The 14,797-nt window shown below is 34.3% G+C and overlaps 1 protein-coding gene across 3 annotated transcripts in view; it reads left to right on the plus strand.

The window, feature by feature from the left end:
* LOC118195760 (TBC1 domain family member 31) overlaps positions 1–14,797 on the plus strand; it is a 202,753-nt gene that overhangs the window by 71,642 nt on the left and 116,314 nt on the right. For all 3 annotated transcript variants that reach the window (XM_085820182.1, XM_085820184.1, XM_085820183.1), the window contains exon 16: positions 1,262–1,314. In XM_085820182.1, the coding sequence (XP_085676308.1) occupies positions 1,262–1,314 (53 nt within the window). The remainder of the gene's footprint in view (positions 1–1,261; positions 1,315–14,797) is intronic.

Below are 14,797 nucleotides of genomic sequence, written 5' to 3' on the forward strand. Positions count from 1 at the left end.
AGATGGGATTGTGGGAAAAACTTTTAACTGTACATAGGCATGTTGTGAAATTATGGAGCAGTATAGAGTAAAAGCTGTGTCACACCTAACTGTTATCAAATAGCATCAACAATTCAAACACTGGCAGAGATTTGACTGATGCTGGATGGCAAAAAACCAGTTTGTGTTGCAGGTTGATGAATAGTTTACAGCAGTTGTAGGGTGACAATCTTAAAAACTCTACAGGTGTTCACATCTGAATGAGCAGCAATCTGCTAACAATTAATAGAAATAAACATTGGTTCATAATGGTCAATTAACTCTATAATGGTTTTATGACTGAGGATTAGGTTTCTATTGTCAGGGAATAGAATTCACTGTTGTATATTCATTTAAGTATTTACTCAGTCTGGGTGGATATGTTGAAAAATAGTGTTATGTATATCTATTGTATTGCATTATTATAACTGCTAACTCTCCTATTTTTACCAAGAGACTCGTGGTTTTTCATTACATCTCTCATTCTCTCGGTACAGCACCAAAATCTCCTGTTTTTTAATTTTTTAGGCAAACTACCAGTGTTTCCTAAGAATAAATTATATTTGTTGAATTAATAAAACTTAAATTGTGCAAAATTGATTCCCAACCCCTGGTGATTTTTAGCATGATTTTTCTTATTATAACTTATTTGATCTGAATTGTTTTAATCTATGGTAGATGTCTGTAAAACATTTTGTGAAGATTCAAGCAATAATCAGTTAATTTACAGATTTTTATCAGTTAATATTTATATATAATTTTGTTTTATATCAGTTTGGGGGACTTTACTAAGTTTATCTGCACAGTAATTGGTGCTTTAATTATTAATTTTATTTTCATCATACTTAAAGTTTCATCATATTAATTTGATAAATAAAAGCTTTCCTTCCCTACTCAAGATTTTCACAGTATAAAAGTGTAAGAATAGTATAAAAGAGGTTTGGAGTTCCAATAAGATAGCATCACTGCTCAATGAAAAACTTCCTAGAAACTCTAGGTTTTGTGCAAGAACCTCTTAAGGTTTTCCCATACTTTAAGATTTGCAGCTATGTATTATAGCATACTGCAAAATAAAATTTTATTGTCCTACAATAATCAAGTTTGAATTACTTTTTGAATCCTACTTGTACGAAAACTAATATAAATCAGTAAAATAATATAATGCATTTTGCAAAAGATTTTATTAATATCTTATATATTCAAATAAATGTGAGTTAGTTTCATTCAAAATTATTTATTTCAGACTCTTACAAGAAAAAGAATAATTGATCAAGAAGTACATTTCATGCAACGAAGGTAATTAATCGTGTGTTCATATTTATTTTGCTTTGTTTTTTTTTTATTTCTGTTGATATTCATATAAATAAGTATACTGCAAAATTTTACTACTGATGTTATACTTACATTGATAATTTAATATGATTCTGGATAGACTTGATAGCACTATAAAATGCACTAAACATAGCCAGCCAATTGTGAAATTTTCATAATAGATTTATATGTAAAATTTATTTTTGTTAAATGTTCATTTTTTCTGAAAATGCCAATAAATCTAGTCTAAACATCAAATCAATTCAGTCAAGCTTGTATTCATCAAATTAATCTTAACATCAAATCGATTTCAGTGTGAACTCTTGGTGGACATTTGGATTACCATCTGAATACTTCCATCTTATTGTACTGAAAAGTAGTTCTTCTGTTGCCAAATTAACAACATATAATAGAGGCATTCCCTTTCACCTGAATTCTTCCACTGTGCATTGCAAAATTTAGTAGTTTAATTAAAGTGACTGTAATGTATTAACCTCTTCCTGGTTTAGCTAAGTTACCTTGAGAAAACGATCAAGTAGTGATTACATGTGATTAGCCAAGCACTAGAAATAAATACCTTTAATTTTCACTGCAAAGCATATTGTCCTTTTCTTCATCAAAATGACTACATGTAGTCAATGCTACAAAAGAAGTAACCACAGGAATTTTCATCTTCAGGAAGTTCTTTTGATGAACAAACTGCCCCTCTCTTCTTCAGATGTTTTACAGTTCCCCCCCCGCCAATGTTGTGCACTTGTTATTAACAGCATTGGCTATTCTTAAGACAAAAGTGGAGGGCATTTTCTTGTGAAGGCACCTAATAGGTGACCACCACTACCTCCTATGAAGGGACAAACAATTTTACATCCAATGCCTTCTCCGGGATTCGAACCCAGACCCTCCAGTATTGCAATCAGGCTTCTCTAACCACTATACTGTCTGGGCAGCCTTTGCAGTTTATTCGGATGTTGAAACTGCAAGGTGTCAGTTTAACACAGTAGGTATCCTACTGCACAGAAAGGGAATGCAGTGTCAGGCAGGGAAACTAGCTATATTTGAAGCAGACAATAAAATTTTTCAGACCATTTTTTACTGTGACTGCTTATTACAGCAGAATGATATTCATTTCTTTGAGCTACCATTTAACGAGTTAAAGTTATATCCCACTTGTGTGTTTTAAAACATCTTTTATCATTTTCAGATGTCTAAATTGTCAAATTTAAACTCAGAAACTAATATTATGAAGCAAAATGTCAAATTCCCTTTCTAATACAGAGGAAGTAATAGCCACATATACATTGTTCAGATTCTCTATACTTTCAAATTACACATGAACTGTCAAATTATTTTCTATCAGTAAAATTCACCTATCAGTAAAATTCATTATTTGATTCTTAAAGATCTCTTTTTGTGAGTGATGCAGTCACCAGAGCACCTGGTTCTAGGAACTAACTCCATTGAAAAATCGGTTATTTGCTAACATATCACAACAGAGTAACTGAGGTGCTTCACAGATGTTAAATAAATCAATAGTAATGCATATAGAGAAATGTGCTCACATAAAAATTTCTCTCGCAAAAGTAAAAAAGATGCAAAGCTGTCGAGTTGGTGAGTGTAAAATAAGAATAGTTACATAATACTATCAATCAGAATTCAATGGTGAAGGAAAGTAACAGTATATACAAAAGAACAATATCATTACTATCGAACAGTATAAGCATCAAAGAAAATGTATATCTAAAGTTTTTGAAATCGTACAAAGTATAGAAAATTCCACTAAGGATAAATATGAGATTAAATATATCTATAAAGAATTCCTCTGTTAAAGATTTCTTCAAGAATGTTAAAAACTATAATGATTTTTATCTATATATGTGAGGGCTTGTGTGATTTTTATCTAATCCCTCTTCTATGATTTGTAATATGTGAAGAATAAAAAAATCACCAGTAGAAGAATTGATAGAATTTGATGTCTGAATTTTTTCACTCGGGAGTTGTTTCCTTGAAATTTAGCAAATATTAATGCATGGTAAAGCCTGGCTCCTTACCACATGGTCTGGAATTTGAATGTACAGAGGCCATATTTTTTTTTTCCTCAAAATTTCTATTTTTAATATTGATAGGATTTTTAGGACATTTTGAAAAATTTGCTGCAGATTGCCCACCACATTTGCAACAAGTAAGCTCTGAAATACATTTAGCCTGGAAGTGTGCGGAATTGCATACTTGATACACCTTGGAGCTAGTTTACACTCATTTGAAGAGCGATAGAAATATTGACAGTTGTGGCATTGGGCTTTACCTCCTTAGAATTTGTATCGTTCTATGGAGACTGTGAAATATAATAAATTTGTAATTTTATTAATATGTTCTGCCCTAGATTTTTTCACTAATTGAATCTAGTCTTAAAGATGTCATCTCTGATTTTAATCCTTGCAGAATTTTAGCATGTTATATCAATGTGGGTGATCCGATATAGCAGAAGCACATATAGCAGAAGCCTGCCCAGAGAAAGAAACACAATGGCAAATACTCACACAGATGAAAACGCACACAAATAGAAGACCACATTGATATGAGCTGACGCTGACAAATGCCTTCACAGATGTATATGCCATGTAGAAAATAATAAAATCCTCTTTATTTTCAGTTTATTCAGGACGGGAATATGAAAAAAGAGTTAAGAAAACAGAAAAAAATATTTAATTAAATTAAAATAAAGGAACACATTTTATTTTAGGCTCCAGCTGAATTTAAGCCCTGTTATATATTGGACCATCTAGAAAGTTTTTGTTGTATGATTTTTTGCCATCTTTTTTCTGCAGCTGGAAAATTCCTTTTATAGAAAGTCATTAGGTTTATTTGTAGAAAAGTTATCAAGGGGCTGTTTGACATTCTCCAAAGAAATTAACTCCAAGCCATTAGCAGAATTTTGAAGTTGCTTAAAGAGATGAAAATCCAAGGGAGGAAAGGTCTGGTAAATAGGGAGGGGCCGACATGGAATATTCTAGCCATACTCAGTAAGTCGTTATCTGACATTCATCAAAATGTGAGGTCGAGCGTTGTCATGATGGAAGACAATATCTTGGTGGTTGATCAGTTCCCACTATTTTCAGTTTATTCACTTTGCTTTGAATTCTGCTTTTAAAACTGCCATTTGGTAACAATATATTTTAAAATTTGTTGTCTGATTTGGTAGCAGCAGTATACAGTTTCTTTGTAATCTCACTATAGACAAAGCATTACTTTTTTGGAGCAAACCTCCTCTCGATGTCATTAAAAAAGTTCTTTTGGCTTATTCTGCCATCTTTTTCTCATAATATTATTGTATAGCGTCCAGTTCTCATCTTCAGTAATGAGGGGTTTCAAAAAAGAAGTTTCTTTATTTCTTTTCAGTAAAATATCGCATGCCCAAGCTTGAAGGATATTCTGCTCTGTTAAAGAATGGGATATCCATATATCATAGCAGCTTATATATCAAGTCTTCTTCAAATGATCATGTATTGTACTTTTTGGAATATTTAGTCTATCTTATAGCTTCTGACCTGTTTCACAGGAATTTTCAGTAGCTTCTTTTAATAGGTTTTTCTTACAGAGTATGGTCGTATAGAGAGGGCATCATCTTCAAGGCTAGAATTTCTATACTTAAACTTGTAGGGTTTATATTTATTTTAACTAACATTTATTTTAAGTTTAAACTATCTTTCCTGTCAAGCCTTACTTTCCCCTGGAACTGCCAATGCCAGAATATGTAAGTTTTAGTAGAACGCGCAAGGATTCAAATTATCAGCGGAAGTATTATGATTTAAATAGAAGGAAACAAGTTCGGTGTGATATTCTTACTTAGCGAGCGCGGAGGTAGATAGCGAGAATTTGAAGAACCCCGCATTGCGGCCTATGTGCTTGGCGGGAAATAGTGGTAATCGTTCCAGTGAGCTTCAAGTCTGCTGAATTAGCAGCGGTATTGTAAAACGCGGTGAGTTAGTTATTTTAGAGAGCCTCGTAGTTAGAATCTTGTCTTTACTTTCTTTTCAGGTTATTATTCTTATTTTGACTGCCAAGTTGGCACAGTCTGTGAGCGTCAAGAGCACGCAATTGTAATTTTATTACGTTGAATAAAAAGGGACTTAAACCCTTCACAAGGCTCTATCTTTTATACAAGTTTTCACAGTCACCTCTTGGTTGCGTGCAAGTTGGAGGCGCGCAACGTTATATTGGCGCCCGAACAATTATCGAACTGAAATGGCCGAAAACTGGATGGAAGCCGCTGGACAACACCAAGAAATGACAAGTCAGTTAGAAGGATTTCGATACCTGGTCCAGACTTTGAGAGCATCAATCAAGCCAAACGTCCATTTCGACACAAAAAATTCGGTGGCGGTATTTCTCGAAGGTCTAGAAAACCACTTTCAGCTCTACCCGGTGCCTGAAAGACAAAAAGTTGCCATCAGCACTAAGAGGACAGGCCGTGCTATGGTGGCAGAACATAGGCAAATTTCTATTAGGGGAATTTCGAAGCCCGACATATACATTTGAAAATTTCAAAAAATCATTAGTAAAGGCCTTCCCCATAGTGAAAGATCGCGCACGGCTGGAAGCCGAACTATATAGTTTCTATCAACGGGATACAGCAGAATTGACGGACTTTATTTTACGAAAAATCAAGCTAACGGATATGCTGTATGGGAAAAAAACCGATGCGGAGATAATTGAAATAATATTACCAAGATTGTTACCCGCTGTTCAAGACTACTTTGAAATTAGAAACCCAAGCATATTGCAGGAACTTTTCGAATTGGCGGTGAAGTTTCAAAATCGCAGAATAGCGGAAAAAGCGAGAGGGGAACATATTCTCAACATACCCGAAGGAAGGAGGAAACCAGAAATGGAAATCGCTCATATGGGGGAAAGAACTATCAAGCTAACGCATCGAAACTCGAAGGTCAAGGCCCAAAAATAAAATTTGAAAATAAACATCCGCGTACCCAGAAGACACAGATTAAAAGGAAGGCTTTAAACGAATAGAGGGGCCTGTGAAAGGGAGGGTCCAGACCCCGGAAGTTTTAGAAAAACCCTCAAATAGACATTTAAACACGGTCATCGTAAAAAACTCACAGCTACCAATTATACAAGTCCTGGTTGGCGATGTACCAGTAGAAGCCCTCATCGATACAGGAGCAGAAGGAAATTTTATGAGTGAAAAGTTCTTCAAAAAGAATTTTTATAGGATACGACTATTTAAAACCAGAAATACGGAAATTATAGCGGCTCAAGGAAAAACATGTCACTGCATCGGGAAATTATCATTAAACTTACAGGTAAAAGAGGAAAATCTCAAAGTATTAATTTTTGTGGTGAAAGACCTACAACACTCTCTTATTTTAGGTATGGACTTTTTAAGGGCCGCGAGGGCCAAATTAAATTTTCAAGATAGTTCCGTGGTGTTGGAGATGGACCAGAGGGTGGTGGAACCTGTGGAGACACCTGAATTGGACCTTAGCCATCTGAATGACCATGAAAGTAAAGCAAAACAGCAAGTGGTGAGTATTTTTTCTCATTTGTTTTCAGAAAAACCAGGAAACTGCCAAATCGTGACTCACAAGATTCAATTAAATGCCGAAAACCTTTGTAGGACTAAACCGTATCGCTATGATAAACAAAAAGACTTAATCATCGAAGAACATATTCAGGAGATGTTAAAGAATAAAATAATAACGCCCATAAATAGTGAGTACGCGAGTCCAGTCGCACTATGTAGAAAAAAGAACGAGTTTCCTCCTTCGGATAAAAGGGCTTGGAGGTTTGCTATCGATTACAGAAAACTAAATAGTATTACTAAATTTCCAGTTTACCCTTTGTCAGTTATAGACGAGATCATTAGACAGATCAAATCGACAAGATATATGTCTACTTTGGACTTAACGTCTGGCTACTATCAAATAGCTATGAGACCCGAAGATATACATAAAACCGCGTTTATAACGAAATCGGGCACTTATGCATTTTTACGCATGCCCTTTGGGTTGTGTGGGGCCCCATCAACATTCCAGAGAGCTATGGACATTGTTCTAAAGCCTGTCCTAGGAAAATCAACTTTAATTTATCTAGATGATATAATTATAACAAGTAGTACGTTGGAACAACACATTAATGACCTCGAACAAGTTTTTAAATTATTAAAAGAGGCCGGTCTTACAATTAATGCCTCAAAATGCAAGTTCGCAACTAAAGAACTTAAATATCTCGGTTATAAAATTTCGCAAAAGGGTATAGAAACGCAAGATTCAAAAATAAAAGCTATTAAGAATTTCCCACCGCCCAACACCGCCAAGAAACTTTCTTCGTTCCTTGGGTTATGTTCTTACTATCAATCTTTCATAAAAGATTTCGCTAATATTGTTGAAGCACTCTTAGTAATCAAAAGAAAAAAGAGTAAATTTACGTGGACAGCGGAAGCTAACACAGCTTTTGAAAGATTAAAAGAAGCGCTTATTAATGCCCCTGTTTTAAAATTCCCTGAGGGGGACGAGAACCTAGAAATTGCGGCAGATGCGTCAGACTATGCGGTGGGTGCGGTTCTTATGCAAAATAACCATCCGCTGGCATTTTTTAGTAAAACGTTGAATCAGACACAAAGGAATTATACAGCTACAGAAAGAGAAACATTAGCCGTATTAATGGCTGTACACAAATTTCGAGTTTATTTCAGCAAATCGCCAGTAACAGTCTTTTCGGATCATGCGGCTGTTGGTAGACTTTACTCGGGAAAAAACCTAACGCCCAGGTTAATAAGATGGGCTTTAAAACTCCAAGAATATAATATCACAATAAAATATAAACCGGGTAAGGAAAACAATGTGGCTGACGCACTTTCTCGTATAAAACTGGACGATGAAGGAAATGAACTTAAATGCGCTGTGTTGACTTCAAAAATTTTAGATTCTAGAGATACGGTTATTACTGAACTGAAAGCTGATCCTGAATTTGGAAATATCTATGCTTATTTGAAAGACCCCGAAAGCTTTGAGCATACAGATATCGATGCGATAAGAAATAGAGCAAAAAACTATGAAATAATAGATAATTTATTATTTTATACGAAAACAACAAACGAAAATCTTGAGTATAAGCCAGTCATCCCAGCCTCGCTTCGATTAAGCATTTTGAAGGAGTTGCACGAAGAAAAAACAGCGGGCCACCTCGGGGTCAGAAAGACTATAAAAAGGGTACGCGAGGCGGTATATTTCCCGCAATTATACAAAATAGTAACGGCGTATGTCAGGTCCTGCAATCAATGTCAGTTAATAAATGATATTAATTACAGCCCGGCCGGGTACTTAAATAGCATTCGCGCTACATTTCCGAATGAAATTTTAGGCATAGATCTCCTTGGTCCCTTCCCCCAGAGCGAGTTAAATAAAAATCGTTTTCTTTTAGTAATAGTAGACCATTTTTCAAAATGGATAGAAATTGTTCCACTTAAACGCGCGTCAGCCAAAACAGTCGCAGATGCATTCTTACACAGATACATTTTAAAATATGGTGCACCGATGAAAGTCATTAGCAATAACGGAAAACAATTCATTAGTCAAATATTTGAAAACATATGCAATTGACTTGGCATACGCCATATCAAAATGGTTCCGTATAGACCACAGGCTAACATAGCAGAAAGAGTTAATAAAAACATAGTAAAAATAATTCGCAGTTACGTGAGCACACATCACAAGCGCTGGGATGGCTACATAAATGAATTAGCTTATGCTTTAAGAACGGCACATCATGATACTACGGGAAAAACTCCAGCAGAATTATTTTTAGGCAGAAAGTTAATTACGCCTTTAGATAAATTATTCTTTGTGCAACAAAGAGAGCAGGAGTTTAAACAACAAGATGTGCAAAAGTTGATTGATCAGGCACTTAAAACCTCGGATACGGCAAGAAATAGACAAAAGTTATATTATGATAGAAAACGCCGTGAAGCAGATTTTAAAGTTGGGGATAAAGTATTGAAGCGGAAATTTTCTTTATCAAGTGCCCCAGACAATTTTATGGCAAAGCTAGCTCCAAAGTTTGAAGGCCCCTATGTAATTCAGGAAATCAAAGGAGTAGTCTTATATCTTAAGAACGAGAGAGGGGAAATCTGTAAAGCAAGTCCCGACCAGGTGAAAAAATACTATAATCCAAATGATTTTGAAATCCTTAAAAGTTTCTTGCAGGACTCAAGTCTAAACGAAGGTTCAGAGACTACAACAACTATTCCACCACCCAAGAAACAGAGAACTGAAGAGAGACCTAGCACTTCTACAACCCGTACGTCGGTATCAAAAAGAAAAAATAATTTTCAAACTCCAGCGTTTAAGAAAAACAAAAATACAGATGCACCGGGTAAAGAAACCATGGTAAAGAGAAAAACACCACCTACAAAGGATAGCAGGAGAAATTACACATCAAGGAAAACGCGCACACGGCCACAGAGTCAGGTGCCAGCAAGGCCGCCGTTCCGGAAACTGAAACGCCAGCAGGAGGCACAAAAATACGAGGAACAGAAGAAATTCAAAAAGGACTCCAGACCGGAGGACGTCAAGACCAGCCGTCCCAGGCAGAAACGGAAAGGCCAACAACCAGACGATTACTCCGTCAAGAGGCCAGCATGTAGAGGACGCAAAAGAAAAAGCAACGTGGACGACACTCGGAGATCAATAAGGAGAAGATTGACATCCATGAAACCTCTAACTTGGGATCAATTTTGCCAAAAACGGATGACGGAGTTTCAAGCATCGAAAACTCAAAGATAAGTTAAAACCTTCTATAAATTTTTTTCTCTTTTGTTCCGAAATGTTATGCATAAGTACGAAGTTCTATGTTTTGACGAAAGTCAATATGTCTCGGTTGAGACTTAGTTTTGTTTAACTTTATTTAGCTAAGGCAAAAGTATTATTTTCTTTAAGTGTAAAAGCTAAAAACAAGCATTTTCTGTTGGTCGAAAGACTAATTCTGTTATGTTAAACCCAAAATTTGGCCGAAGATAAAAATAACTTCGTATTCTTGTACTAATAAGAATTTTAGTTTCAGTGCCGCCAGCTTGGCGAAGAATGAGTAAAGTAAAAATTTATTTTCTCTTATTCATTTTATGGTAAATTGTAAAAAGCATATGTATTAAAAATTTGTAAATGTATGTAAATACTTGAAGGTTATGTAAAAGTAGAATTTAGTCTAGAAGCATAAAATTGTAGATGCTAAAAGTGAATGCTTAAAAGCAATGAAGTCAAAATTTAAGTATTAAACTGTAAAGTCATGCTTTAGAGCGAAAGCCTGCATGTTTAAAGATGAATGAGGGGGAAGTTAGAATGAATGTGTTTTGTAGGGTTCTCCACCTACATTTGAATTTTTAAGAATATTAAAGTAGCTCATTGAGTTGTAGAATGTCGAGTAAGGTGTGTCTATTTGGTCGTTGAATTCTAACAAATCATGGTGGTTAGGGGAAGTGTTGTAAGACTAAAACACGAATATTCCCGTTTGACACCACACACGGTGGAGAGCCAGGGTAAAGTTAAATTAATGCTTGAAAAATTGAATGAATGTGAAGTAAGCAATAACTAAGAAAAACGAATCGTTTAAAAAGAAAAATTTATTGTGTCAAGAAAGTGTAAATTATAATGTATTTAGAAAGATACTGATACTTATTCCTTCCAGATGCTGGAAGGAAAGACCAAGATTGATTGATGAAGTCCAGGAAAAGTTGCTGTAAGAAGAAAGTTATAACGAGCAACAGAATTTTAGTATATAATTGTTACATAAGATTTTTTTTTTTTTTTTTTTTGTGTGTGTGTGTGTGTGTGTGTGTGTGTGTGTGTGTGTGTGTGTGTGTGTGTGTGTGTGTGTGTGTGTGTGTGTGTGTGTGTGTAAACGAGGTTCTCGCCAGTTAGTTCAGAATTAGAGAAACTTACAACAGGTCGTTTGTAGGACCTGCTTCCAAGTTTTCCAAATTCTGGCAGCGGCAAATGTAGGGTTTATATTTATTTTAACTAACATTTATTTTAAGTTTAAACTATCTTTCCTGTCAAGCCTTACTTTCCCCTGGAACTGCCAATGCCAGAATATGTAAATTTTAGTAGAACGTGCAAGGATTCAAATTATCAGCGGAAGTATTATGATTTAAATAGAAGGAAACAAGTTCGGTGTGATATTCTTACTTAGCGAGCGCGGAGGTAGATAGCGAGAATTTGAAGAACCCCGCGTTGCGGCCTATGTGCTTGGCGGGAAGTAGTGGTAATCGTTCCAGTGAGCTTCAAGTCTGCTGAATTAGCAGCGGTATTGTAAAACGCGGTGAGTTAGTTATTTTAGAGAGCCTCGTAGTTAGAATCTTGTCTTTACTTTCTTTTCAGGTTATTATTTTTATTTTGACTGCCAAGTTGGCACAGTCTGTGAGCGTCAAGAGCACGCAATTGTAATTTTATTACGTTGAATAAAAAGGGACTTAAACCCTTCACAAGGCTCTATCTTTTATACAAGTTTTCACAGTCACCTCTTGGTTGCGTGCAAGTTGGAGGCACGCAACGTTATAAACTACTTAAACCAACTTCAAACTGTGTCATCAGAAACAACATGTTTCTCCTAACATATCACATATTTTATAACCAGTCTGACTAGAATTTTTTTTCTTTTTCTTTTCTTTGAAAAAAAGAACATAATATGATGAAAATAAACTTTTCAGTTGTCCATTCTTAGCACCACACGGAAACAAAATTTATACCACAATGCATGCTAGAGTTATGCAGCATGAGCAGAATAGAACATATTTAAACTTTGATCAATGTCACTATTTATTAGCATTTACAAAATAATTAGAAGAAAGCACAGAACATTTTGGTTGACCCAGTATGTTCATGCAAAGGAAATGAAATGGTCTACTAGATTGCATGGATCATATATAAATGTAAATAAACAAATTACAATAAGAATGATTTTTACATGTGAAGTATTCTTTTGGTTTTACTGGTATCATTTAAAAACTTCTTATTTAAATGAAAACGATTCTAGAGAGGGAGAATAAGAAAATAATTCATTGGCTTATATATCTGAAAATGTCTTGCGAAAACTCTTTTGATTTGATGTTTGATGAGAAAAACGGACTGAGCAACATACAGTCTGAAATTAAAAGTTTGAAAAAGTAATAATAATTAAAAACTTACATATAAATAAATCAAAAGTTAATATTCTAAAATAAATTAAAAGAAAATTCTTAGTAGCACTAATAAAATTTTGCTTTTAAAAATGTCCCATCAGAAATGAAAGCAATTCTTACATTCACCTTCATTTATAGTCAATAAGCACACCTAGTATTTTCAAGATGATAATTTATTAATACCCTGTGGTACCAAATGTTGAATTAAGATCATAATTTTTAAACTTATGGTAAAGTTCCTAAAGGAGAATATTTCTTTTCTTTTGAAGACCATAATTTTTTATTCTAGTTGTATGACAGTATTATTTGCAAATTCGTTGGATTTAATTTAAGTAGAGTTATTTTTTTATATGTTACATTCTTTTCAAATTACGTATGTGCTTGCTGTTTGAAAATTTGATATTCTGAGCGTAGTTTTAAGTTAACGTAGCGTAGTGTTAAGTTAGCGTGGTGTTAGTTAACTATGTCATCTAAATTTCTTAAAAAGTAAGTATCTGATTTGGGTAATTCTCAGATGTAGTGAAGACCTCTAATGTGCATTAAAATTATGAATATTTCATTGTTTCTTTTTCTTTTAAAAATTATGAAAAATAGCAGCTAATAATATATAGACAGATGTGTGTATATATACAGATAGATAGATATATATTCAAAGTGAAATTTTAAAACAGAAAAAAAAAAAAAATTAAGGTATATCAGCAGAAAAATATAAGTGTAATTATGATTAAAGTTATAAAGAAATGATATTGTGTGTTTAGATGTTAAGGTTATTGTAATTTCAGATTCCATAATCTAAGACAACATAACGTTACTTTTCTGTCTAATTTTAAAATCTGTGCTCTGTGTAGCATTAAATAAAGACTGAAATGTGGTACTTGTCCATAAACCTTCTTGCTGTGTACTCTGGAAATGGCATTTTGTCAGATAAATGTGGACAAATTTTACTGAAACATTTGTCACGTGTTTTTGTTTAACCCTTCCAGACAAGCGTTCCGTATACAAACAGGACTGAAGGGCTGGTTCTTCAGCTTCTGGCAGCTGAAACTGAAAGATAAGACTAATGACATGACGTAGTTTGGCTCACTTGCTGTTATTTCTATGAAGCAAGGTGTTTGCTCTAGAGTGCAGAAAACTAGATTTGGAAGGAAAAAAGTGTAATTTGGTATTTAAATATCTTCTTCCTTAACACATCAAGGTTTTGCAGATGCAAATATTGCAGTTTGCATGTTTATCATTTCCTTTTCTGAAAAAAGAAAAGAAAAATCTAGAGATTTTGTGAAAGGGAGAGAGTCCATTTGCTCCCAAAGTCTGGAGTGTTAGTTCTGAATACTTCATTCTGCATCCTTCCATTTATTTCTCCCTACTTTCCTTCGGATAGAACTTTGAAATCTTGAGAAAGATTGCTGGTGTGAGTGCAAACATTACTGTGCAACGGAGAAAGACTTCTCACAAAAGGAAGATGACGTCACTACTCTCATTGAAAGCCAAGAAAAGAGCTGGCTTTACAATTTCTACTCAGAAAAAGAGTGAAATATGTCGAACAATGTGCAGTTACCAAAATTAACTGACCACTAGATGTAACTTAAGTATTGATCAAATAATATAATTTAAATATTCTCAACCGATGTGATTACAATGTTATGCTGTAAATTGTTGCCAATTCGAAGTTAGTCTCGTTGAGAATATTTTACCAGAGAGAGGGCTTACAAGGAGAAATTTAATTTAATTAAATTTTCCTGAAAATTGTCATGAATTTATAATTTGCAGTTTGAAGCGTATGTTGAGATATTTCTAATCGCATTCTTACTGGTTAAAAGGAAGTATAGCTTTCTGTCACGTCCAATGCATACATTAGCTTTCAGTTAGGTCCGAATTATTCTGCAACTTAATCCCATTCTTTATGTTATTTTTGATTGGTTATTTATTGTGGCTTGTTTATGATTTGTTAAACCATGATCTGTTCTAAAGTTATATATATAACCTCTGTAAACTTTTTCACTGTCTGCTTGCTTGTATTTCTCTGCATTGTAACTCTGCATATCTCAGTAATAAATATTTGTTTTGCAAACCACGGCATTTTCTATCTTTAACAGCGTATGAATTGATTAACAAATCCAAATCTAAATTTCTTACAGCTAGAAATGTTTACTCATATGTTTATAAAGATGCATGAATTGAGTTGGAGTTGTGAACAATTCAGGCTCTAAAATTTGAAGTTTTGCTGTTATAGAATCAATATATTATTAGAATATTTATATTTCACTGAGTTTACGGCTTATT

Source organism: Stegodyphus dumicola, chromosome 7 (assembly GCF_044657685.1).
Source record: "Stegodyphus dumicola isolate Sdum_Otavi_A_Nest chromosome 7, ASM4465768v1".
In the NCBI taxonomy this organism is placed as follows: Eukaryota; Metazoa; Arthropoda; class Arachnida; order Araneae; family Eresidae; genus Stegodyphus; species Stegodyphus dumicola.